Source organism: Fistularia commersonii, chromosome 7 (genome assembly GCF_037954325.1).
Source record: "Fistularia commersonii isolate RoL2024-O1a breed Wild chromosome 7, RoL_Fcom_v1.0, whole genome shotgun sequence".
Taxonomy (NCBI): Eukaryota; Metazoa; Chordata; class Actinopteri; order Syngnathiformes; family Fistulariidae; genus Fistularia; species Fistularia commersonii.
The window spans coordinates 9,612,921-9,636,884 of record NC_141290.1 but is presented as its reverse complement, the minus strand read 5'-3'; the positions used below and the strand labels follow the sequence as shown (position 1 = coordinate 9,636,884).

At 51.1% G+C, this 23,964-nt stretch overlaps 2 protein-coding genes across 6 annotated transcripts in view; one reads left to right on the top strand and one right to left on the bottom strand.

The window, feature by feature from the left end:
- Positions 1-206: 206 nt before the first annotated feature.
- dctn2 (dynactin 2 (p50)) lies at positions 207-9,052 on the bottom strand. Its single transcript, XM_086149722.1, has 14 exons — positions 8,843-9,052; positions 8,452-8,520; positions 4,873-4,969; positions 4,462-4,523; positions 4,265-4,363; positions 4,006-4,166; positions 3,750-3,900; positions 3,514-3,579; positions 3,302-3,340; positions 3,055-3,132; positions 2,502-2,573; positions 2,226-2,328; positions 968-1,059; positions 207-872 (listed from the first exon to the last, which is right to left on the bottom strand). The coding sequence occupies exons 1-14, from the start codon at positions 8,876-8,878 to the stop codon at positions 786-788; spliced, it is 1,212 nt and encodes a 403-aa protein (XP_086005848.1). The 5' UTR covers positions 8,879-9,052; the 3' UTR covers positions 207-785.
- A 4,161-nt stretch (positions 9,053-13,213) lies between these two features.
- kif5ab (kinesin family member 5A, b) overlaps positions 13,214-23,964 on the top strand; it is a 45,811-nt gene continuing 35,060 nt past the window's right edge. For 3 of the 5 annotated variants that reach the window (XM_086149691.1, XM_086149696.1, XM_086149695.1), the window contains exons 1-3: positions 13,214-13,369; positions 13,666-13,800; positions 19,379-19,483. In XM_086149691.1, coding sequence (XP_086005817.1) covers positions 13,672-13,800; positions 19,379-19,483 — 234 coding nt within the window. In that variant the 5' untranslated portion in view covers positions 13,214-13,369; positions 13,666-13,671. Of the gene's footprint in view, positions 13,452-13,665; positions 13,801-19,378; positions 19,484-23,964 lie in introns of all 5 variants that reach the window. The other 2 variants (XM_086149693.1, XM_086149694.1) reach the window with 2 other exon arrangements.

The following is a 23,964-nucleotide window of genomic DNA, read 5'->3' as shown; positions in this document are numbered from 1 at the left end:
ATATTAATAGTGAATAGCATGTGGGCGCTTCGTACTGAGGGTGTTTTTCAAGCGCTTTGCTGCCACCTAGCGTCCACGCGTGGTATTGCACCAGGAAGCGTTCCGTGTTGCGTTCACTGCCCTCACAGGACGGTGGGGAAAACCTCATTCAAAGGCGGTGAACCCCGTTTGAAGGAAAATTCTACGCAAAGGAGGAGGTAGGAGACTTTTCATCTGACGTAGTTTTATTGAGGGGCTCTCCGGGACCGGCTCGCACGATACAGGCGGCGATTCTTCAAGGCAACGACAAAGCAGAGTGACAGTTTTGTGTGTGTTTGTTGGCGTCCGGTCTCGGCCCCGGCGATAATAACAGTAAAGATACAGAAATGATAATGTGCGCGGGCGTATTTACAAGCTCTCCTCCCTCCTCCCGTGACCCCCCTGAACCCCAGCCCGCCACCGGACAACACATAATCCTTTTCCTACGTGGTCGACGGCGCCCGGTTCCAACCCGCTCCTCCTCGTCGCCGCTATAACAGACTAAAATGGGCGCGGGGGGAGGGGAGGAAGGGGGTGTCGGCAGGTGTTTAGAGTCGATTTCATTTAATTTAATCAAAGAGGGCAGAAGCAGACGAGAATATTTGGTGTTTCCCAACTTTCCGCTGTGTGAAAGGCGGCAGGCAGAGGAGGAGAGCCGAGGGGGGAGGACGGCCGGAGAGGACGGGGTTCCACCTTCTCCACCGCCGGCTCCTCCTCCCGTGTCCGTGTCCTGCTCTTTCCCCCGTTCCGGGTTTTCCGCCTCCCGTCTACTTGGACACCTTCTTCATCCGCTGGTCGAGCGCGGCGAAGTTTTCCTCGATGGCCACCAGGTTCTCCTTCATCGTCTGCTGCACCTAGGGTTCCCGCAGGGATGAAATGATTGAGTATCACGGACGCCACGACATGTTTCGCGTTGATTTGTCGGTTTGACGGCGGCGGCCCAGCTTGCCTGGCTCAGCAGCGTGGTGTTGTCCTTCAGGGAGTTGCTGATCATCTGCTGCGTGGTGTCCAGGTGGGTCAGCAGCTGGCCGAACTGCATGGCTGCCGGACAGGTGGGGTGAGAGAGAGAGAGAGAGAAATGGGGAATGTTCAGAGATGACAACGTTTCTTCACGTTCTCGTTTGTGGTGTCGTCTGAGGAGCGGGCCGATGCTGGGACAGGCGTCTCCTCACATCGGAGGCTCTGCTTTGAGATGATGGGATTTATATAACAAAAAAAAAAACTGTGTCTCTCTCCGGCCCGAGGGCACGTTTAGCGGCAGATTGAGCCTTAATTCCATTAGCGCTGTGGATGTTTCAACCCCCGATTCTGTCTATTGTTTGCGGCCCTTTTGTCGGAGGAGAAAGCCACCGTTTGGGGTCTAATCCGTTCCCTGCCTGGATCTAATCCCCATCTTTTGTCTGTCGCACACAGACGTCCCCCCGCGGTGGATGCTAATTCTGCCGCGTGCTCCGCCTCCTTTTCTATTTGACAGCTTCGGATGCCCCCTTCCCCATCTCCATCCGGGGGAAAGACACCTTCTCTGACTAACAACCGGCTTAAAACCTTCCCTTTTGAGAAAGCTTGTCGTTAGCATTAGCCTAGCCCCTAGCGATGCACCTCATATTCCTTCTTCAGTGCGTGATGGTAACCTCATATCGTCTCCCGTGCCCCCTGGGCTCTCTCATTGGTCAGATTCCCAGGTGGGCGTGGCTTGCATGATCTCACCAGGCGTCCGCCGTTGTTATTTCTTTTTTGAAAACCACAGCTAAGGGCGTATCATCTCAGCTGTTAGCATGTAATGATTACTTCTACTGCAATTAGCAGATACAGATGTTATGTCTGTCCCCGTCGCTATCGCACTATTGCTTTCTGTCTCTGTCCGGTTGAGGCAGAAGGCCGCCCTGCATTGAGGTGGGATCTATCCAAAGTTTCTGCACCGTGTAACGTGAATCGGCTCCTCCCCGACGCCCTGGGAGGTCCGGTCTATTTCCTGGCGGCAGCTGTGATTCGGTTTTGTCCTGAAATGATGGATTCGAGCAACGGGGAGTGGAAGATATCAACAATCTGACAGGATCTGGTGTTCCTATTTGAAAAATCCACAACTTTGGATCTGACTAAACGCTGAGCTGTCTCTTTTTTTTCCCACGTCATGCCTCCGAGAACCCGTTTCCTGTGTGTGTGTGTGTGTGTGTGTGTGTGTGTGTGTGTGTGTGTGTGTGTGTCACCTTGCTCATGCAGCTCCTTGACGGCGATGAGCCTCTGCACCACCTGGGGTACGGAGGTGGACATGGCGTCCCATTTCTGCACCACGTCGTACAGCTGCGACACCTGGCGGGACGACGGGTTCGCCGTTAGCTTCAAACACTTCCACTGCTTCGTTTTGAATGAATCACACCCGCGGATGATAAGTATGTTGATTAAAACCGGATCTCCAGCAGATCTGAAGCGAGGTAGACATCCGCGTTCAAAGCGGCACGAGCCTGAAAAGAAACTGGACGGACCTTGTTTTGCGTGTCGGCGTCTTCGATGGCTGCTTTGTGTTTGGCGATCTCGTTCATCTTCCCGAGGACGCTCTGGAGGAGGACAGAAGAAAGGGGGGGAGTTACAGGGGAGGAGGGCTTGGAGATCATTACCAGAATAACTGGACTCGACGATCCTCTTGCGCGTTCGCTCTAAATTGGGTTTTTATTTCTTTAATCGAAACCCAGGTGGGATGTTTACATTCACAATGGTGAGGGAGAAAGGTTTCCGGAGCTAATTGGTGGAAAATCAAACTCAAACCAATTTTTTTTTTTTTTTGTATTCGCGCCACCCTCCCAGCCCGCCTGAATAATGAATCCCCTCCGCCAGATGAAAACGAAGGTTTATTCCAGAAGGAGCTGGGGCGGCTTAAAAAACGAGAAAAACAAACAAACAAAAAAAACAGCAACAATAAGCCCTCAGAAATTCATACAAGTTTCAAAGGCAGCGCATACGAATATCACGTGTCTGTGTCTTTGTGTGTGTGTGTGTGTGTGTATGTGTGTATGTGTGTGTGGCTCTACTCTGCCGTACCTGAAGCCTGGCCTCCACTTGATCCAGAGTGGAGGAATCCAGGGCGTTGACTCTGGCCTGTAGGAGCTCTAAGGTTTCCTGAGATAGAAAAAGAAAAAAAGGCAACGCAGCGTGTTCAGCCCACGTGTGTGTGTGTGTGTGTTGTGTGTGTGTGTGTGTGTGAAGGGAAAACAAACAATCCGGAAGGAGCCACTGTCATCTTTGAAGTGTGACCCAGTTCTCCTGGAGGCGGCGTCAGACTACCCACCATCACACTGGATCCTTGCGCGCCGGCACTCAGGGGCCCCTGTCAGGGAAACACGACGGATTCAGAGAGCAGGTGAATTTCAGTGGGCGTTCCACGATGATGCAGGGGCGTGAAAATCACGGGGGAGGGGAGATAAGGCAAGCCAGGGTGATAGAACCATTAAGAGGGTGTGTGTGTGTGTATGTGTGTGTGTGTGTGTGGAGGCTACATACCTGCTTGTCTGATCCCGAGCCAACCGCCGTCTCCAGCTCAGCCAGACGTTTCTCCAATTCTGCCATCTAGAGAAAGGCGACACATGGTCGGCGCTGATAAGAGCATCACACGCTGACACACACACACACACACACACACCTTCCTGTCTGTTCTCCCATCCACGGAGCCATGGAATATTCCAACCACTGGAATAGAAACAAACACCCGCGGAGCTGCGCCTGTCGCGAGCTTTTACCTTGGCGGCCTCGGTGAACTTCTCCTGCTCCGGTCTGCTGTGCAGCTCGTACAGCACCACTCCGTCCGGGCCCTTAGCCGCCGCTGTGGGTTTGCTGTCCCCGCCGCCGCCGCGCCCACCTTTGGCCACCTCCAGCTGGGTGAGGAGACGCCTGGAGGCCAAGATACATAAACGGGATTCGTTCCGATGTGCTCGCCGGACCCTCCCGCCTTTCGGGGGTCGGACCAAATCGTGCGACCGGCGGCTCCCGGCTCACCTGGCCAGGGCGCCGTCCGGGTCGGCCAGGTTGATGTGCGCCTGCGGCCCCAGCAGCGAGTCCAGGTGGGCCGACACCAGCTGCTGTTTGAGCTGCGCCGCCTGCTGGGCCAGCACCACGGGGGTCAGACGTTCCTCGGCGTTGCTTTCCTTGGTGGCCGTCTGCGGACAGAAGACAAGACTCCTCATGAATAACATCTTCACACGGGTGACACCTCTGCAGAGACACTGTGTGTGTGTGTGTGTGTGTGTCCGTCAACCTGGATAGCCTCCACTTCCTGACTGAGTTCCTGGATTTCGTTCACCAGGCGCTGATACTTCTGCTGGGGGGTCTCCTTGATGCCGCATCCTTCTCCCAGCTTGGTTGCAGAGACGACAGGGGAGCAGATGAACAGAGGCGAGACGTTAGTAAATGAGCCGGGAACTGGCGAAGATGTGCCGAACGGGTCCGACTCACGATCTCGAAGTCCCCGGACTCGTAGCCCACTCGCCTACTCCGACTGATTCGGTCGGAGAAGTCTGCGGGGGAGACGGAGACGGGTGGTGAGGGGCAGATAATGAGAAGAATAATGATGTTGGGGGCCTAATTATGGCCTGTCGGAGCGAGTGAAGGGCTGACGGCGAGGAGGGACGCGCAGCCCGAGGCTGGGATCGTCTATGGACAGAACGGAGGGCGGTGATGGAGCTACGTTCAAAAAATGGTGCAAACGTCACATACCGATGGCACTTTTCAGCCAACCATCTCCTCACACAACTAACTAACTTGCCGTCCACTTTCCATCCATTCATTCATAAAACTCAGATCTTTACCACCCCTCCTCTGTCCACATCCAAACCATCTCAGTGTGATTCCAGGCGAGCGACTGACCGAGTCCCTTGGTGGTGACGTGCTTGTCCTTGAACTTGTCGTAGGCGGCATTGGGGTTGACCACGATCCTCTCCACGCTGTCACTGCAGAGCTCCTCCTGGAACGGCGGAGAACAAGGTCAGACCCGCGTGATCGCCGTCTCATCGGAGGCACACTTCTTGCCTAAAGACCGCAAAGCCCGAGGTAGACCTTTCTTTCTTTCTGACCGGTCATCATCTCTTGAGAGTAAAGTTCGATGGACACTCAAGACAAACAGTTCTCAGCGGTGAGAGGGACGTCGGGCTGAATCAGCAGGTCTTTGGTTACCCTTGGTTAGATAATCCCGGAGAGGTCACAAATTACAAAAATGTAGAATTTCTCCCCCAAAAATAAAATGAAAACAGAGGATCTGCATCATTTGCGTGTGATTTAGGCAGCGGGCAAATTAAATACAGTGGAACCTTGACTTACCAGTTTCATTTCTTTGAGCTCATGACTCAATTTGCTCGTATATCAAATTAGATTTCCCCACTGAAATGAACTGAAATGCAATTAATCTGTTCCAGCCCAGGTTTTGTCTCATGTTTTTAAAAAAAGAAAAATGTACTTTCAACATAACGAATAATGTAGGCCTGTGGAGGTTGTCAGTCATCCAGGTCGTGGTGAATTTCTTGAAATCTTCTTGTCGTGGCAACTGGATTCTTCAGTTCTTCAGTTCTGAACTGAAGACGCCTCTAATGAGGGATGAAACGCCTTCAAGTGAAGAAATTCAGGTCCGGTGGCCACGACAAGAAGATTTCAACAACAAATAATGTAAAGAAAATAAGACATAATTAAAAGGAATGTAGAGAAGTAAAGTTTCATTCGCTCCATTTTATGCTCAATTGCTTAATTTAATTTTGCTGGCTACACACTTCATGCTAAGATGTGTTGCTAAATGTAACTAGCACACTTTGCTACACTTTATGTTTAAACTCCATTTATAGACGAAGTGAAGCCGCTCCTGTTTTTAAAACCATCAAACTGTCCCCGACTGTCTTTGTACGACTCTTCCGTCGCCTCGTCCCTCAACTTTCCTGCCATCCGCCACATCGAATGCCCGTAAAAGTCGTCTGTCTTCACACAGACAACGCTCTCCGTCACAGTTTAGCGGCGGCCACATCAGCGTTAAACACTCATCCCGCTCGCTCTTAACTCAGGTCTGGACTTGGATCACAAAAAAAAAGTCCACTGAGCAACAGCTAGGATCTCGGAAACCTCCTGAGTCAATGTAAGTCAAGGTTCCACAGTACGATCAAAAAGAGTCAACCTAATTGTATCACCATGGCAACATCGTAAAAAAAATGTTTTGGAAAAAAATAAATCACGTGGTTTGAGTTTACTAGAGTTAAACAATGGGCGAAAGACAAAAATGAAATCGTAAAACCGAAGCTACAGCCATCACACTTTCTTTCTAAATGATGATGATGATGATGATGATGATGATGATGATGATGAAGGTGATTGGATCAGTGATCTTAGCGGAGACGCGGGGCGGATCGTCTCATAGGCGACGGTTTAGGGATCCGCTCTCCGCCATGAGGACGCCAAGGGCAGGACTAACACACCACGGAGTCACGTGGACGAATCACACACGGGTTTGGATTAAAAAAAAAAAAAAAAAGACAAACCACGCAACACATCAGACAGTTGCACTGATGACGTGGGGAGGGGGGGAAGGAGGAGGAGGGTTAGTCGGGCTCTTACCAGCTCCTTGGGTTTCCAAAGAGAGTTAGAGAAAGTAACGGTAGAGCAGAGGGAGATATATAAAAAAAGGAAGGGGGGAGAGAGAGAGAGAGAGAGAGAGACGACACAGATTAATGTGGTTATCACATGCCATGCGTACAACTGGAACAGTCGGGCAGGGTCGGGGCGGGGATAAGAAAGAAAGCAGTGTTCTGAGAGCGGCTGACACCCCGAAGGTCCTGCGTTCGGACAACTTATGATGCTCCTCTGCGCCCCCGGCGAGACGGTCCGTTCACATCTTTTCTCCCTGACTTCTTTTGGACGGGGGGGGGGCCTGAGAAACAAATAATCAGGAGGAACTCTAGCAGATCTATTTGTGGGGCTCAGCAAAGAGGCCCAAGCTTGATCAGTTTTAATATGAGCTGCATTTTCAGAACACGAGGGGATGCGTATGGGTGACGTGTCAGTGTGAAAAACCCCGTCCGGGATGGGGTCGGGAAGCTCGAGAGCGGCTCGACACAAACCTGGTCTATTAAGGCAAACCTACGAAGAGGGACGTGCTTAGCCGGGAAGCGTATGTTAGGAGCAAAGACGGGTTACATGGTGATGTAAACATAAATATACCACTTGTGTTTCTGTTAGTGAATCACCGACCTGTCTGCTGCCTCTTGAATGATACGGGTGTTATCATAGCATCGTACGCAAATTTGTCATCAATGCCCAGCCCTAATTCAGTCATTTAATTCCCTCCAAGTCGAGTTCGGGCCCTGTGAAATCCCATTTTGGAATTTGTACGAATGAACCAATGTGAAAAGTGCGTCGATGAAAATGTCGTCCCTTGCGCCGAAATGCTTGGTTAACGTCGGGCATCGGTCACTCGCCCTTCCTTCTGCCAGTCCGCAGGATTATCCTGCATCCTAAACAGACACTTTTGTAGCGGCAGAGAAGGTGCCTTGAAATGACGTGTTCTCACTTTTCACACAATATCGCTGTTTAATGCCAATGCTGCGATGCTGTCAGGGAAGTCATAGGACCCCAAACGCCACCAATCAAAAGAAAACTGATTCTACAATGCCATCGTCGTCCCTTCGGTTTCTCTCATTCTCATTTCATCCCAAAATCACTGGAGATCGTGGAGGAGCGGACGTGAGGATTATACAACATGCAAGAAGGGAAGAAAAAAAAGGCAGCACAGCTCTGCGCTCGCTTTAGTGGGGAAAAACAGAGCCAACCTTACTTGAACAAACTAGGATCCAAGGAGTTGTTGGGTAAGAGTCAAAACAAGGACAGGGGAATGGGGGGGGGACGTGTGTGGAAACATGGAAGGGAGAACGCTGGTTAGGTTTCACTCAGCTGGTCAGCAACACGTTTCACAGCAAAACCCAGAATGACATACTGTAAGTGTCGGACCCACTGCCTGGTCATGGGAGCAGTTTCATGACAACAGTTACCAACACAAACCCTGTAAGTGGACAGAGTGCCCTCTAGGTTCGACCCTGCGGTCCACTTTCAGGGACGCTGTCCAGGAAATTGGGAAGGGGGTTTGGAGATGGAGGTTTCTTCTCTCAAGTCTGCAGAGCAGCTACAGTTACTGATCGGACTGTGACTGCTTTGAAAGTTAGTTCAGCTACTACCAGTGCTTTGAAACCAGGTAGTTATTAACCATGTCAACCGCTGTAATAACGGAATGGTGAATGGGACATTAGACAAAAGAAGACGAGATTAGCACTAGATCCGTTTAGTGGCATGTAAACACTTAGTGGCGGCTAACGTCGGGCTAGCTTAGTGTGCGGTAGGAGGAGGAGGGGGGGGTCCGGCTAACTTACCAGCCTCCCAAATCTGACAGCTCCGGGGATTTCGAAAACGACAACTTACCGACTCGAACTGAGCCTGGTCGTCTTCTGGGAGGTCGCCGGTCTCGTACACGTCCGGTTCGTTGAAGGCCTGTAGGAGAAACCGGAGACAAATACGAGTTTCAACCCTGCGCCTTCAAGATGCATCGTTTGTAGCCTTTAGCCTGGCCAACGCCCTGGCTAACTCAACTCTTTTATTTTCAAAGTCCTGCGTTCCGACGGCGTGTTTCGCCACGTTCTCAACCGAAAACTAAGTCGTTTTTATTACACAATAAGCCCGTTTATAAACGCTGCAAAACACAAACAGAAATTGATAAACGGCTTGGCGGCTAGCTAACGTAGCTGTCACTGGTGAGGTTAAAACGGATACACAGCACTCTAAGCTAGCCTGCTAGACAGCGTTAGCCACTTACAATTCCTGGTAAATTAGCATATTTGGGATCGGCCATTGTTTGCAGGAGCCACAAAAGAAAGGAACAAATCGGGGAAGCGTATTAATAATCCTTGAAAGGTCTCAGTTCTCGCTCAGCTGGATCGCACGGCGACAAAAAAAAAAGCAATGAGCCTGCAGTCTCTCGTCCGGCGGAGGCTTTCGCAGACTGATGTGGTCACCGCTAGCTTGGGCGCTGACAGCGGGGTATGTTCGGTTAATAGACCCGGGAGAGCGCGCTCGGGCGGGGCGGCCACGGCGGAACAGGCCGGTCGAAGACCGCCGGGCTGCGGCCGTCAATGAAACGAGCACACCGGAAGAAGCGCCGCTTCGCTTCGCTGCCGCGACAGTCCCCTGACGTCTTAAAGAATCTCCCGGAGACAAAGAAACAAATTAACAAAAACATTAACAAATAACCATATTGGCCGTGTCCTGGCGCGATTCTCCATCCATTTTTTTTAGCCCTCATTTTCTGAAATTACGCGACTTTTGTGTTGGGAAAAAACGTCACACGATGGCGCTAAAGACCGGAGTAAACGATACTCGCGTTGGTTGACGAAGGAGTAAAATCCTTTATTACACAGTATTTCGTACAAATATCCAAATAATTGAACTGTCTGTGAATTCAAAATGTATACTTGCATTCTATTGCGAGGAAAGTGTGGGATCTCTTGGTTTTTAAGGCACCGGGTTTGACATTTTATTCTTAGAAAAGAGCTTCTTGCAAGAAAAGTAATATCGCTGGGGTGCCATTTCAAATATTCTCTGGGTCGCCTTCTCCTCTGCATCCTCTTTCATCGACTGACTTCCTGTCCTCTTTCATTCCACTTATAAACCTCTCTGTTTTTCACAATCCCTCCTCTGACTTTCAACGACAGATCATCTAACATGGGCCGACTGGTTCCCGATCCTCTGGGTCCTCCTGACCTCCGAGGTCTGCCATCCGTGGTTCCCGTTGCTTATGCAAATAGCTCCTTGCTTGTGCAAAGTAAAACTAATTTGGAGGCTTCACGTCCCACTTGGTCACCGCCTACGATCAAAAGTGTCTTCGGTACTGAACAGGATGGGTGGTTAACGCTTCCCCCTCGCAGAACGGAGGTTGTTGATTGAAATCCCAGCTGTGACCTTTCTGTGTGGAGTCTCCATGTTCTCCCCGTGTCTACATGGGGTTCCTCAGGGTTCTCCGGGTTCCTCCAACAGTCCAAACACATGCAGGAGGTTCATCGGAGACACTACATTGTCCAGCTGTGTGACTGAGAGGGTGAATGGCTGAGTGTCTATATATGAGATGGGATTGAGTGAGTCAACGGTTGTGTGCTTGTATAGAGGGGAATAAGAGGGTGAATGGTTGTATGTATCTATGTGAATGAGAGAATGAATATTTGGAAGGACTGGTTGTGCATCTCTATATGAGGTGTGAATGAGAGGGTGAATGTTTGTGTGTCTCTTTATGATGTGAATGAGTGAGTGAATGGTTGCATGTCTCTACGTGTGGCTCGGCGACCCCCGACCAGACCAGGATGAACCCCGCCTGTTGACTCCAAGTGCGGGATAACCAGCTCAGGTGAATGGGTGAACATTTCCTCTTTCCCTTGATATGTTCTCAACAGTCAAATCTGCATTGTGACGTCCTGCTGAGTGCGTCAGTGTCGCCTCTTACTGGGCGACAACCGTAATGCACCAGATGCCAAGCTAATTGCGCGAAGATGAAGACAAAACCGCTGATCTCATTACCGAGACCATCGATCTGGGCCTTCACCGGCCAGGCACATATTAAATTTCATCTTTTAGTGGCTGGTTTTAAAACCAGAGGAGTGATTTGCCCTTTGCTGTCATTTATCTTTTTTCCCTTCATCTCGCCCTCCCTCGACTGCCCTCTTTTCACCTACGACACGATCTGCAGGGAGATTTACGATTTCACCCGCGGGACCCGCTAGCAAAGCAGGCCGTTGTGAGAGTCTTAGCTATCTTGTCCAGATCTCGGCTTAAGGCGATCGGGTGACTTGTGGCCGCGTCATTGCAATCGAGAAATTCGCCATCACGTTAATAGGTGTTTTAAAAAAAGTCAATTTGCGTCTTGGTGCAAACAAGCTTTCCATTAAACATCTGCGGTTTTCCTGATGCACAAATCAAAGAGGTCCCATTTACAGCCCTGACTAAAAAAAAAAAAAAAAAAAAAGCTGGGATGCTACGTGAGCTATAATTAAAACAGAAAGCAAAGACTTCCCCCAAACCCATATTTTTATTGTCAGTAGAAGATAAATCACGTGTCGAGACTGAGACATTTGACCATTTTGTGTCAAATATTGGCTCGTTTTCGAATTGGATGGCAATTTATCTGGGGAAATGGAAGGCCGGAGAAGTAATCAAAAACATCTGGAGACGATTTGGACGACTCTAAAATGGAAAGATGGGCGGATGTGCAATCTATCTGCGGCAAAGTGTGTCTACAAAATGGTTGAACTGATCCGGAAAAATGTTCCTCGCGGTACAAATTGTGAAGACTTTGACGATCCCGCAATCTGCAGTGTATAATATTATCAAAAAATTCACAAAATCAGAAGGTATCTCCACGCAAGGGGCCAAGGTCAAAGGTCAAAATTAGATGCTCCAACAGGAAGTATCCGGCAACGAAGGGCCAAATATGCCGAGCGGCAAGAATCCTCCGATGGACCAGAATGGCGACAACATTCCTCCCACGAAACCCCGGCAACCGTTGTCCTCACTTGCTGTTGGAAGAAGACGAGAAGCGGCACGATGGTAGACATCGTTAACGTCCAACGTTTTTGAGGTGAGCAAATTCAAAATGAGGTATTATTTTCCAAGAAATTGTCGAATGTCTCCAATTTCCACATCTGATTTATGTTCCGTCGAGAATAAGATATCGGTTTAAGAGATTTTGCGAATCACCGCGTTCGGCTTTTATTTACATCGCATAAGATGTCCCAGCTTTTTGGGAATTTGGGGTTGTATTACAAGACTGTGGGGAGACTTTAATTTTAGAAAGTATGATTTATTAGTCACGGCCATTGTCAAAGTGTGTGTGTGTGTGTGTGTGGGGGGGGGGGGTTGCTTAATGGGGACACAGAGGCCTGGCAGTAGATGCAAAGGAGCTGAAACGGACTCAGGACGCATCAGAAATGCACTGCTCATGCAGAATGCATGGATGACGCGCAGGCCTCCGGGGGGAGACGAGTCCGTTCAGTCAGCTGTGAGTCACGTGACAGATGCTATACTTGTAACCGTACGGTTCTGACACTATGGGGTAGTCATGGGAAACGTCGCCTCCAGTTCAGAGAGAGAATCGGATTTCTGAGTAAACGAGTCCATTTTCTGAGAAGGGAGGCTATTCTGAGCTACTGAATGATTTGTTAATTGAGTCCTTGAGTGAGTTGTTGGATTTTAGAGTGCAGAACAGCTACTCTGAGCTTGTGAGTGATTCATTCATTGAGGTGGTGAATGAATCGTTCGTTTTGAGTGGGGTTTGCCACTTTGAGCTGGTAAGTGATTCGTTCATGGAGCTAGTGAGTGAATCATTTGTTTTGAGTGGGAAGGGTTACTCCGAGCTGGTGAGTGAGCCGTTCATTTCGGAGCCGTTCATTTTCTACTCTGCGTTCAAAGAATCGTGGAGGGAAACTAGAAAATAGGGGGAAACAAGAAATCACACTCCTCCAATAGGGCTAATAGAGTGATTCATATGATATATTTAGTCAAATGAAGTGAGGATGGCATGTCATTCAGTCTCTTTTTTTATTTTATTTACGGTGAGCGACAGGGAATGAGTGGGTGAATGAGTCATTCGAGATGAGGACTCGTGAGTCAGTAAAACATTACTGAACGGTTCGTCCAGGACTTGCACATCACGACCACCTGCTCCCAGGGGGCCCCGCACGGCCCCGCACAGCTGCGGCTCTGCGCCAATCACCAAAGCAAGCTGGACTCCAAGAGAAGAGGCCGCGGGAACTTCGACTCTCTCCGAAGGACTCCTCATCCGGTACTTTTGTTGAATCACACCTGCAAAAACATCGGATCCGAACTCGGAGACTTCCGGCCGTGAAGGTGAGCGCAACGGAACACCGCGTCACTTTCACGCCGCACACAACTCGACGCGCATACCGCCGCCGCGTTTTGTCTGGACGTGACGTCACACACACACACACACGCACGCATGCATGCATGCACGCACGCACGAAACAACCCATGCAAAACTCGTGCACACGCACGGATTGTTCACGGCGGAGTCCACTTTGTGCTGATGCTGATGAGGGAGGGTTGGTCTCTCCATCGCCCCGCCCATAGATAGAGAGCGAAACAGAGATAGAGAGAGAGAGAGAAAGAGAGAGAGGTGGGTGATGACAGGCTTGCTCGTAAAGGGGGAAAAAAAGAAGAGGAGGAACCCTTCGTCTCTCCAGACGCCGCTGACCGGACCGGCGAGGACCGCGCAACTCCTGCAGCCGTCAGCAGCCGCTCCACCTGCGCGGAGTTCGGGGGTTCCTGCGACTGCCCAACGGTTCCCCTATTTCTTCTTCCTTTTTTTTGCCTTTTTTTTTTTAAATACCCCTCCAGAGAATTTGCACCCGACCCCCAAAACTGTGCGTTTCTGCCGTGTCCCGTTCTCCGTGCGGTTCTAGCCGGCTGCGTCCGCCCGCTCCCGCTCCCGGAGCGCGGCGGCCGCGGTCGGGGGGGGGTCTCATACTTCTTTCTCCATTCTTTAATTTTTATGATTCCAAAAATAATTTTTCAGCACCTGTAAACGCGTCCAGCTTATTTTTTATTTTCATTTAAATTTTTTAAATGTATTTTTAGGCCACCATGGCTGACACCAACGATGAATGCAACATCAAGGTGCTGTGCCGTTTCCGTCCGCTGAGCCGCTCCGAGATCGTCCGCGGGGACAAGTTCATCCCGGTGTTCCAAGGGGAAGACACTGTCGTCCTTGGGGTGAGTTGCCCCTCCTGATCATCATCATCATCATCATCATCATCATCAGCCCGAGCGCTGTCTTAAAACACAAGGTGGAAAGTGCGGATTTGATCGATTTGGTCGATGTGACAGGTTTTCGGGTGAACCAGGCAACGCTACATCTGTCGTGGTGGGAGGAGGACGGGTGGGTGGGAGGGTGTCGGGGTCGCAAAAAATAGACAAGCCCGATGAAGAGCCTGTCATGTCACGTTAGACGATCTGGCAGCCTCTTCCTCGCCTCCACGACGCCTGAACTCCATAGCGTGGACTCAAAGGTGACGTGAATCTTCATCAGGAGCGCCTTATTCACCCCCCCCCCCCCCCCCTCCCCGCCGCTGTCACCTGATGGACGTCGCAGGGAGGCCAGACGGAGCCGGATCACTTATCATTCAGGTGTGCACGGAGCGGAGGTCGAGGTTAACCCGCGGCGACCCGGTAACATCTCGGCGTGACAGTAGAGAGGAAGGGGGGGCTCTACATGCGAATGTTGCCGTTATTCCGGCGTGCGGCAAATGTGGTTCTGCCTCGCTGTCTCCAGGAGGCGGCGTGGCCTTCTGGTGAGGTGCCTGATTGCATCTTCACCTTGGGGCGCGACACGCTCCGGCTCTGATTTGAAAACCAGGATCCGGATGAATGGAGCCCATGCGGGGCCGGGATTTGACGCGGTATTTATAAGCGAGCGTGCATGGAAAAATCAGAACGGACAGGAAACTCGTGCATTGCGTGCACACAAAGCAAGAGATATGGAATATGAGGCGCAGCGGTGTCACCGGAGGGGGTGACATGACGAAGACGGCGAATTCCTATGCGTGTGTTGTAGGGTTGTTCTATTAGCTCATTCGTGCTAACGGTGTTGTCCGTCCCAGCGTGCACGCAGATGTTCCCCGCCGTGCGCCCTCTTGACATGGAACCGCCAGGGTTCACGCTCGGGTCTTGGCAACGCGACGCTCCCCGCTCCTCGCCGCGCCGACAGGAAATGCACGCCTTTTCATATTTGCTTGTAGACGTTGACAGCTGGATTAGTGAGTGCATGTCTGAGTGTGTGTGTGTGTGTGTGTGTACGTGCTCTGCAACACCGCAACCGGCCCGCTTTTCTGCACTGTTTTCTTCTCCGTACCTTGAGGATGAAAACCTCTGCAAAGAGGAACACGCAGTTAGAAGCCGAAATAGGATAATTGCCCCTCAGCGCCGCCCTCCCCTTTTCAGAAGGATGCAGGTTCCTCCTCCTCGCTCCCCGGATTGCTGCCGGAGCTCCACGGAGGAAGATCTGGAGAAAAAGCGCGAGATTCCCCGGGAGTTTTTCCGAGGCTGCGGCCCCGACGGACCCCCTCCAGACCGTTGCGGCAGCTTCGCAACTGCAACCCCAGCGGGTGGAGGCAGCGTCGCCCCCCCCCCCCCCCCCCGGAATTCCCCCGGTGAACGTCTCCAGGATGAGATGCGATTTGGGGGAACATGACGAGGCCCGATCCCTGCTGAAGATGGAGCTTGAATCCTGACCCGCGGCGGTTAAAGCCCCGCCCCTTTCCTTCAGTGCTGGCGTTGGATTCCTCCTGTCTCTGGATTTTTTTTTATTTTTTATTTTTTCGGATTGTGCAGCTTCCGGCGACGGTGATTCAGCAGCGTCTTGAAGGGATCTCTAATCCTTCACGTCAGTCCTCTTGCCTCCCGGTTGAGTCAGAACCCTCAATCACCCTGATGGGATGATGACATCTCTTTGGTCTCCATGAACGTGCAGAAATGCGGTCGCCTTCTCACAGAGGCGGAGCTTCAAAGTTTGATACCTTCCATGCGCTTCCACTTGAACCCATTTTCTTCTTCTGCAACCAAAACCGCGACCCCTCCTTTCTTGTAAGAGCAGTGAGGACGTTTAATAGCAAAACCGCTGCCTTTTGTGAAGACGCCAGATTTGTCCAACGTCGTCAGACATTTCCCCCAATCTCATACGACTCGCCGCTTTCTCCGTGCGACTTGGAAAAGAGCTTCACTTCCGGGAACGTTGTCATCTCTTAATGCGTGGCCACCGGCGGAGGCCCCCGCGGCGCCGCCGCTAGCGCGCCGCGGCCTGTCAAGCCACGCGCCGGCCCCGCGGCGCAACCTTTGTCTCATCGTAGCGCGAGCCGCCCGCGGTATTTCACCGTCTGTGAATAATGGCTCGTCGCCGGGGCTGAGAACCCCCCCCCCCCCCAATTTTCCGAACAGCGGGAAACAACGGCGGCGGTAAATCACGCTTTGAATCCGGCCCGTGCTATGAATAAATAAATGATGACGGCGTGGGAATGCTTCTCGCCTGCACTCAGGTGATAACACGCAGATGCGACGTGCCGCGGCCCGTATGCATTTTAAAATGGGACCGCACGCATTTATTTATCATGCCGCCTGCGGTTTACGATGAAGAGGTACCGGCTGTTGGTCATCTCCGAGCGCCGCCGCCGATGACTTTACGGTTCTCTGTCTTCATATCTCTCTATTTGGCTGCGAGGGAAGAGCCTCAGGTGTGTAAACAATGTCCTTTACATCCCCCTTTTTCTCAAAATGGGCCGTTCCTGTTACCGTTCACTTCACCGCCACCATTGTGACAGTTCCCCGGTTATCTTTAGCTCCAGCGTAACTCCAGGGGAGGGATATGGCTCGTCCCTGTTCCACGGATCCCGCTATTTTATTCTGAGCGGTTGAACGGGAAGCACTTACTGGCATTTTCACTCCACGGGTTCATTTCAGCCATGGGTCACCGCGTCCCAGACCGAGTGCTGTTTCACTTTTGCGGATTAAATGAAGAGTACGGATTGGAGAAAGGGATGCGGCGAAATAGAAAGCGTCCGAACATTTGTCATGAGACGCTTTTTTGGCGGAAAAGTTCTGACAAGTGTCCGGGTCAAATTTGGTTCCAGGAAGTAGCCTCCTCCATGGGAACCTTTTTGGTTTTGCATTTCTGCAAGCAGTAAGGGACCATTGGAGGGACTGGATACTCAAACATAAGAAGAGGAAGACGTCATGGAGGTGAAAGCTTCGGATTATCAAATGGGTCGAAGTGTTTTTAACTTCTCCTAGCGTCGCTGTTTGCTACCTCTACCTATTTTGACCAAAATGTTGATGTTCCTCTGCAAGCTGCGGAGACCCTTAGCGGCGTAGCAGGCCAGACAAGCCCGGAGCTCTTTATTGCTCGTTGCGTCTGTCAATTTTTTCGCAATTGAACAGCCGACCATTGGTTTAAAAAAAAAAAAAATGGAAGTGCGCAAGAAGCATCTTGTTTCACCGAGCACCTCCGTCACATGATCTCCAATGGAACCATAAAAAGACCCTGCCTCTGCGTAGCAGCTAAGATGCTTCTCAGAGCTGACGTCCTCTGCTGACCCGATACATCGAGACACAGCCTCGTCCCTGAAAAGGTTCTCCGACGGGCCAAAAGTTCACCTAGACCTCCTTTAAAAACTAGCTTGATTAAAACCCAAACAAAGGGATGGTTGCTTTGAAGCAAGATCACGCTGCGCTCCGCTCATCCTCGACGACCGCCCTAGAAACCCTTCTTTGCGGCTCAATGCTTCATGGTAATTCCGGCTTAATCGCTCTCCTCGGGGGTCACATGACCCCTAATAATGACAGTCAATGAACGCGCCGCCGCCACCATGAGGAATTTCCACGGTCGTGTCTTCTAAAGAGGCCCTTACATCCTCTGGGGGGCTTGATGGATGCCGATGTGGGCCGGACGGGAGCGCGTTCCCACCGCGAATCAAATAAAACGCGCGCTCACGGCTATCGATTTCCCCATGTTTTCCGCACGCCATTAATAATTCTATGGATTAGCTTTCCCGGGCTGCTGTTTCCCCCCTGGGCTTTTGGCTTCGCCTAAAAACTCCTCATTATCGCGGGGCCTCTCCGCTCGCAGCAGCTTAATACGCCTTGTTTACATTTGGAGAGAGAAGGATTAGCGCGCCCCTGACAGACGGGCTGGCGAGGAGGAGGCTACCTCAGGAATCAGGACACCTGGCCGGCTCTCATGGCTGCGTACGCCATGGATGTGTTCGCCCGAAATTTGTTTAGCTTTCCGCCCGCCTAACGGAATTGGACTAATGGAGGTCCGGAGAGCTGCCGCCGTCTCCGCCGCCAACCCTTTAGCGATCTAATTCTATCACCGTAGCACGCACACCCTATCCAATTAGCCGATGTAATGGGATTTCTGTGCGGGGTCAAGATGTGCGCTCATTTGGATGCCGCTGTCGGAGCGACAGAGCCGAGCCTCCCTTGGACCGTCCCGCAGACACTTCGCCATGTTTTCATCTGCTCATTTCCTCGCGTCAGGTCCCAGCCATTAGCGTGTTTAACGTTAGCGCCGCAGAGCGGAAAATCGGTATTCCGATCATCTCGGCTTCGGTGCGAACCCGTCCTCGTCGTTCCAAACTTCCCACGCCGGCTCCATACCGATAAGGATCTCCGGCTCTCCGGCCGAGTCTTGCTCTTTAATATGTGTCGAACGCCGACGCCGCAATCGGCTGCCAGTTCCTTCCGGCTTGTCTTTTATTTTGCTGCCTGAGCGTGCACACATGCAGGGTTTAGATAAGCCGGCGCCAGTTTGTACATATTTACCGGCTGCCTCTTTTTGACGGGCACTGGCTCATTAGCTGCGGCCCTGGCCGGGATGCCCACCCTCCCATCCTGATGGTCTGCGTCGCAACCGGCTGCACATTCGTGGCGCCCATCCACACGACCCCTGAGCGGGCGGCGCTGTTTTTAGGCTCGTTCTTGCTCGACGGTAAATCCGCCTTCTGTCCGTCCTCTGTGTTCGTTCCCCGCGTAATCCTGTTTTTTTCTCGGGAGGCGAGACGGGTTCTGGACTCAAACGGGCCACGGTCTGCTCTGAGACAATTACAGGGAATGCCTGGGTTACCATGGAGATGTGTTCCATGGTTAGATGGCCTAGCTTACCTAAAATTCCTGAAGAAAAACAGCAAAACAGACTAAATTGCAGTTCTAGATATGCATAAATTACGACGGCGTTAACGCTAAAATGAAATAGCCAGGTATCTCACATACTCAAACTACATATCACTGCTAATGACAACCTGCTGACGCTCATTGGCATTAATTTCCTGCGATACGTAGCCAAACAGAGCAAATGGAGTACAACCGTTGGAATATTGGGGCGTGGTGTTGTGCAGTATGCTAAGACGACACGAGCACCGGTATAACCAAAGGAGGACAATTCTCTGTTTATCTGTAACCGCTGTTGAAACTCCTTTGCCGTCGCCATGTGTGAGACGAACCTCAGAGGTGAAGTCCAGACCCTGTGCTGCCCTGGATGCAATGCAACGCATGGGAAGTATTTGGGCGGTAACGTTAGCATAAATGAGCTTATGGGCTAATAACTGGATAGCAACCCACTCAGTATTTATGACTTTGGCCCTATTTTCTCACGATGCGGGTTCTGCCTTTTAGGCCGCCGCCTCCTTCATCTTTTGCCTTGACTTCCTCCCGGAGAGCAATTATTCCGCCCAAGGTTAATCTAATTAGCCTCGCTTTTCGGTGAACCGGGTTGTGAATGCTTTTTTTTTTTTTTTTTCAGCATTTACGTGGCCGAGGTATCACTCCCGGCCGGGACTTTTCGAAGCCCCCCCGCCACCTGCAGCGCGGCGGTAATGGTTTCTCACAGCTCCGCGTAGACGTGCCTGTAATTATAACCTTTTTTTTTTTTTTTTTGGATTATTTGCCAGCTTTCTCCCTCCTTACTGTTTGCCCCTTCCCTAAATCCACTCTATGCAAACTCATAACCACACAGTTTGTTTTTCTTGAGGCTTTGTATTTTAATCCAAATTACCCCGGTTCACAGCTCAGTCGTTAAGCTGCAGCTAAATTAGAAAAGGGACACGCGAGTTGTTGTGTGTTTTTTTTTTTTTTTTTTTTTTTTTTAGAAATGTGCGCTCGTGTTGCTAATTCCTCCCAGATGTTTAGTAGCCCGTCGACGCCTTCTGACGGATTACCGATGAGCACCATTTGGCGCTCAGGGATTCGGGTTCTGCAGGAGGAATTTTAAGGCTGGCGTGTAGCTTCGCCGCCATCCCTCGGCTCTGCACCCCGCTCCAATTCAGTCGATACTTTTGGCTGGAAGGACTGCGCACTAATTGAATTACGGGCAGAGAAAGATGGATGGCCCAGTTAGGAGCCTTTCTTCTTAACTTTCTTTTGAAGACTGCATTTGTGAAATATCATTATTCCCCCCTCCCCCCCATAATATTATTCTTTTTCCATGAGACTTTGACAGTCAGACCAAATTACACTTCCTCCAGAAAGAACAAAAGATTACGAGTGATGCATTGTCTGCGCCCTCAGTGTTGACTGGATTACTTAACACTTCAAGAGTAATATCGCTTCACGACACGCATTTTATTTTGGCGGGACGGCTGCCAGGAAAATCAGAATTCCCCTGAGTGGTGGTGTTGTTGCAATTTTTTTTTTTTTTTTTTTTTCTGAAATGTTCACATCGTGCCAGAGAGAGACAAAACTGCTGCCAGACGCAGACCTGTCAATGCGGAGTTGGGGAGGAACGCCGGGAATACAGTCGGACCTGAAGGCAGGTGGACGGGTGAAGCGTCAGGGCCGCCAGGCATTTGCTTCAACGTCCGATATCCAAGTAGGGCTGCAACCGACTATTTCAAAAGTCGACCAGCCATCAACGACCGTCACGACCGGTCAGATTATAAACTGTACAACAAAAGCAATGGCTCTTATTTATTTTCTTTTCACAAGTCTTTTCATTTTAATTCTCTGACAAAAACAGAAAGCGACAATATAATGCTTTTCTTTCTCTTAAACAAAAGGTGTACGAGTCAGTTTTGAGACCAGCGATGCTGTGTGGTTTGAAGACCGTGGTATTGTATGGAGACAGGAAGTAGAGATGGAGATGTTGAGGTTCTTTTTTTGGGGGTGACCAGGATGGATAGGATCAGGAATGAGTCCATCAGAAGGTCACCACATGTCAGATGTTTTAGTGAGAAGGTCAGAGAAGCCAGACTTAGATGGTTGGGTCATGTACAGAGGGGGGATAGTGAATAAATTAGTAGACGGATGCTGGAAGTGGAGGTCTAGAGAAAGACCAAAGAGAAGGCTTATGAAGGTAGTTGGTGTGTGACAAGAAGACCCAACAGTGCCAACCAAAGGTCAAGTACTCAAGAGACGCAATCAGCAATAATATAAACATATCGTATGTGATCACGTTCCCAAACTTTGGACCGTTTGTTTGGCGTTAGCCCTTGCTTCGGCCGCCTCCAAGTTGCTGCTTTCCCTTCTGTCCCCGACAATGTCGCTTACGACCCATCGACTGCCAAATTAGTCGCCTTAGTTTCAAGCTGTTTGCCACCTCAAGGGAAGGTCGGCGAGCCCATGTCGAGGCTCGTTTCCATATCCGGTTGGCCATATTAGCTAAGGACAAGTCGTAGGCAGAGGCCCCGATGAGTGACATTCAGTCCTGACTTGAAAATCGCAAAGGACTCCCGGCCTGAGAGGGCAGGGCAGTGGAGGGCGGTTACCCGGTGACACGTAATCTCCCTCGTCTTCTGCGGTGCCCGTCGTGTCCGGCCCTCCGCTCAGTTCATCTGTCCACTTCCATTTCCATGAAGCGCCTCATTATGCGCCCGGACCGCTCGCTCTCTCTCTCCGTCAATCTCCTTTTTGTTCACGGGCTTGTTAAAGTTGCTCCTTTGTTTCCCTGGTCTGGATCCCAGTGCATCTCCCTCCCTCCCTCCCAGCGCTCCTCCATCTCCAGTCCCCTCTCGATGAATTATGCAGAGCATTCTCTCTTTTTGATGACGGACTAATTGCTCCACATTCTATCTGCATTTCCAGAAAACACCTCAGAATCGGCGGCGAGCGTCGGCCGGGCGAGGTAAACTCATTGGAGAGGAGATATTTCCAAAATCTGATCTTATACAGTTTCTCACTAGAGTGAAACAGGAAGTACCGTGATGTTCTGAGCGGTTTGACCGCATCGCCCGCCTGTTGTGGAGAGAGACGCTAATAATGCTGTTATCTGGGGCTCGCGGCCAGATTAGCTTGATTGATGTGGCGCGGCGTGGCGGGGCCTCCTTGTGCTCTCGTCCATTTAAAACCGATTGTGATGTTTGGATAAAAAAAAAAAAAAAGATGCATACATTATGTGTTAGGCGCAAGCGGTTTGGCCAATCACAGCCGTCCCCGGGCGAGGACCGGGGTACGCAAGGCTGCTTTGGGGTCGAGGGTCGTGACTTGGTTGGTAAAGCTGGCGCACCTCCAGTTTTGGAGCATACCGAAGTGTCGCCCAAGTGCTCTCCATGGTACTGTTAGCGTCTTGCATGCTAGCTCTGCCGTACGAGCACGAGGGGTGAATGAAATCCAGCGTAAAGGGCTTGAAACCGCAAGATACTGAGCGCGATAAGTGAGAGACCATCGACCCGGTCATTTCCTGTAAATTTGCATCACTCCACCTTCTGTTTAGGAGAACGATGTACTTGCATCAATACTATTTAGAGAAGAAAAGCCTGCACAGATAATGGCTCACCCCCCGTTGCAGTCCCCGAAATAAATAACCCACACACACACGCACACACTCCGCTACTTAGATGGCCCTTCCCGACAGAGCAATCAGGGGAAATGAACTTTGTCCGAGATCCGCTTTCCTTCCCAGCGTCGCGCCCTGGCAGCAGTCCCTCCTCGCCGTGCCACCGCTCTGCTCATAAATCCCTCCGTTCCTTTGAAAGCCCACTTATCTCCGCAGATAGCATCACGCAGCTCGGCAGTCCAATCTGCTCCGCCTTGCCCACCGGAGCAAAATGGAGATGGGGAAGGGGAGGGAAGAGGGGGGAGGAGGGGGTTGCGGCGGCGCCACACCTAAGAGACAGAAAGCTGGAGCTGTACCTGAGAGCGGCACTGTGAAGTGCATGTAACCTGTCATTTTTAACAACGAACATCTGGTCCCCTCGTGTTCTCGGATGCGCGAACCGGTCCTCTCGGGACGGCTGCTGCGCCGGCTAACGCTCGTCCCGTTCCGCATGGCATCCCTTCTCACAGACCTGCTATTTCCTGATGCCAGCCGGCAGGATTTGACCAATTCATCATCGGAGAAAAGTCAGCCCGAGTCCCTGCCTGGCTCCTGCAGTTCAAGCCGGCGACGGAAATTCTCACGGGATGTATTTTCCTCCCCCAATGGACAGCGTTCAATGCTCCTTGTTACAAATGCGGGCGCGATGAAGAGTTATTCAAGCTCAGGTTCCGTCCGTAAACTGGTAACTCCATTTCAAACGCGACATATTTCCCAAGCAACACATCGACTCAACAGCGCTGCGGAGTTCACCTCCATGTTCCGTTGCGGACAATAAAAAACACGCAGAGAATGTACATTCCAAGAAAGCGGCAAGGCAGCAGATGGCGACGGCCATTAAGTACATGGCGGCATGTGGACGGAGAATTCTCCTCCCAGATTATACCTACACCACATCCTCGTGGTCTTCTCCGCACCTTTCCCCGGTCGAGCATACCGTTCCCCAAGACTACCAAGATCATCACTTAGCCTTCGGCGGCCTTGCTCGTCTCTGAAATCCTCACCTCCTCTCAGGGTTTTGACGTTTCCTTCGCAGATTCCAATGAAGGCGCCGAGCAAGGAAGAATCCCATTTATTCCGCGGCGGCGGCGGCTCTGAGCGTTTCTATTAATTTCTCAGGATACATTAAATGGCTTCCAGCGGGAGGCCTGCACTCGCCGAGGGACACTTTGGTCTCATCCCGCTCCCTCCACTGCTCCTTCTCCACCAATTCCCTCATTTATCCTCCAACTTCTTCTTGATCACTGCAGTATGTGATTGCCTTTGCTTTCACTTTCATCGCTCTTTATTTCACCGCAGTCGGCATCGGCGAGCGAGGCGCTTCATTATTCGACGACGGTTTCAGGGCACAACCAAGCGAGCGCCTCGGCCACCGTTTACTCCCGTCACGCTTGCGGCACAGCCGCGATTTACATGCGCGAGACGTGCCGCAAATGTTTTGTAACCTGCTGCCGCGGCCGCCTGCACGAGAGTGAACACAACAACATTTGATCCCATTTAGAAGTGGAGCGGAAACACTCGCACAAAATATAAAGAATCCTGGCTTCTGCCAAATTATCTCCAGCCTCCGTCACGAACGT